General features: G+C 52.3%; 1 protein-coding gene across 1 annotated transcript in view; it reads left to right on the top strand.

The window, feature by feature from the left end:
* Positions 1-2,500, top strand: part of LOC110167662 (receptor-type tyrosine-protein phosphatase mu-like) — a 125,180-nt gene that overhangs the window by 63,989 nt on the left and 58,691 nt on the right. The window contains exon 13 of the mRNA XM_055151198.1: positions 1,538-1,670. Coding sequence (XP_055007173.1) covers positions 1,538-1,670 — 133 coding nt within the window. The remainder of the gene's footprint in view (positions 1-1,537; positions 1,671-2,500) is intronic.

Genomic DNA, 2,500 nt, shown 5'->3' with positions numbered 1-2,500 from the left:
CAAGACCAGGACCAAGACCAGGACCAAGACCAAGACAGGACAACCAGACCAAGGACCAGGAGACCAGGACCAAGGACCAAGACCAGAGACCAAGACCAGGAGACCAGACCAGACCAAGACCAGACCAAGAGACCAAGACCAGGACCAAGACCAAGACCAGACCAAGACCAAGACCAGGACCAAGACCAAGACCAAGACCAAGACCAGACCAGACCAGGACCAAGACCAGGACCAAACCAAGACCAGGACCAGGACCAGGACCAGACCAGGACCAGACCAGACCAAGACCAAGGACCAAGGACCAAGAGACCAAGGACCAGGACCAAGACCAAGACCAAGACCAAGACCAGACCAAGACCAGGACCAAGACCAAGACCAAGACCAGGACCAGGACCAAGGACCAAGACCAAGACCAGGACAAGACCAAGACCAGGACCAGGACCAGACCAAGACCAGACCAGACAAGACCAGGACCAGGACCAAGACCCAAGACCAAGACCAGGACCAAGACAGGACCAACCAGACCAGGACCAGGACCAAGACAGACCAGACCAAGACCAAGACCAAGACCAAGGGACCAAGACCAAGACCAAGACCAGGACCGACCAAGACCAAGACCAAGGACCAAGACCAAGGACCAAGACCAGACCAGACCAGACCAAGACCAGGACCAAGACCAAGACCAGGACCAAGACCAAGACCAAGACAAGGACCAAGACCAAGACCAGGACCAAGACCAAGACAAAGACCAGGACCAGGACCAAGACCAAGACCAAGACCAGGACCAGGACCAGGACCAGACCTGGACCAGACCCGGTTTAGACCTGGTTTAGACCTGGTTTAGTTCTTGTTTAGACCTGGTTTAGACCTGGTTTAGTTCTTGTTTAGACCTGGTTCCTTGTGGTTGCGTTTATGGGAGTGACTGGACTCGCCTCTCCACAGACTCTGATCTGTCTCCATGGAAACGCTTGTGTGTGTGTCTTGTGTGTAAAGTTCCACAGTGTGACATTAATGTGTCTGTCTCCATGGAGAATGTTCCGTAGTAAAACTTTAACTCTCTGTTTCCATGAAACCACCAAGAAAGTGACGCACTGAAGCTTTACATGATCAGCCTCAGGTCATAGTGTCAGACGCCCTCTGTGACTCAGGTCATAGTGTCAGACGCCCTCTGTGACTCAGGTCATAGTGTCAGACGCCCTCCCTCACTCAGGTCATAGTGTCAGACGCCCTCCCTCACTCAGGTCATAGTGTCAGACGCCCTCTGTGATTCAGGTCATAGTGTCAGACGCCCTCAAACTCAGTCATAGGTCAGACGCCCTCCCTCACTCAGGTCATAGTGTCAGACGCCCTCTGTGATTCAGGTCATAGTGTCAGACGCCCTCCCTCACTCAGGTCATAGTGTCAGATGCCCTCCCTCACTCAGGTCATAGTGTCAGACGCCCTCCCTCACTCAGGTCATAGTGTCAGACGCCCTCCGTGACTCAGGTCATAGTGTCAGACGCCCTCTGTGACTCAGGTCGTGCTCTGGTCGTTGCAGGGGCGGTGACTCGGAGGCCGGAGCCGGAGCACGAGACGCCGTCCGACCACACGGTGAAAATCGCCGGAGCCATCGCCGCCGTCCTCCTCTTCATCATCATCTCCCTCGGAGTCATCCTCCTCATGAACAAGAGGTACTGGACCAGGACTAAACCAGGACTAAACCAGGACTGGACCAGGACTAAACCAGGACTAAACCAGGACTGGACCAGGACTAAACCAGGACTAAACCAGGACTGGACCAGGACTAAACCAGGACTAAACCAGGACTAAACCAGGACTGGACCAGGACTAAACCAGGACTAAACCAGGACCAGGACTAAAACCAGGACTAAACCAGGACTAAACAGGACCAGGACTAAACCAGGACTAAACCAGGACTACCAGGACTAAACCAGGACTAACCAGGACTAAACCAGGACTGGACCAGGACTAAACCAGGACTAAACCAGGACTGGACCAGGACTAAACCAGAACTGGACCAGGACTAAACCAGAACTGGACCAGGACTGGACCAGGACTAAACCAGGACTAAACCAGGACTGGACCAGGACTAAACCAGAACTGGACCAGGACTGGACCAGGACTAAACCAGGACTAAACCAGGTCTATAGATCAGTGGTGGTTCTAGGATGTTTCTGGCCCAGGGGCCTTTCAGGGGCCTCATGTCAGATCCCGGGGCCCAGTTTGTTCAAACACTGATGATCCAGACCCAGTTTACACTGAAATGAATCTCAGTATCTGAACTGATCTGTGTCCACACTCGTCACGTCTGTGCTTCTTTTCTCTCCACACTCAGATTTGACACATTTGTTTCTGTTTTACACAAACTAAACGTTAAATCACATGATTCATTTACATAAACTAATGTGTGTGAAAAAAACACTTGTTTCTTGTGTCTGATGTGGTTCAGTTTGTGTTGGACTCAGTGGAATATGAGTGTTCTCCCTGTGACAGAGGGGTG

This window comes from Boleophthalmus pectinirostris, unplaced genomic scaffold (genome assembly GCF_026225935.1).
Source record: "Boleophthalmus pectinirostris isolate CB_2022bp ecotype Guang Dong unplaced genomic scaffold, ASM2622593v1 HiC_scaffold_15, whole genome shotgun sequence".
Classification (NCBI taxonomy): domain Eukaryota; kingdom Metazoa; phylum Chordata; class Actinopteri; order Gobiiformes; family Gobiidae; genus Boleophthalmus; species Boleophthalmus pectinirostris.
The sequence above is the reverse complement of the archived record's forward strand: the minus strand, read 5'-3'. Positions and strand labels throughout refer to the sequence as shown.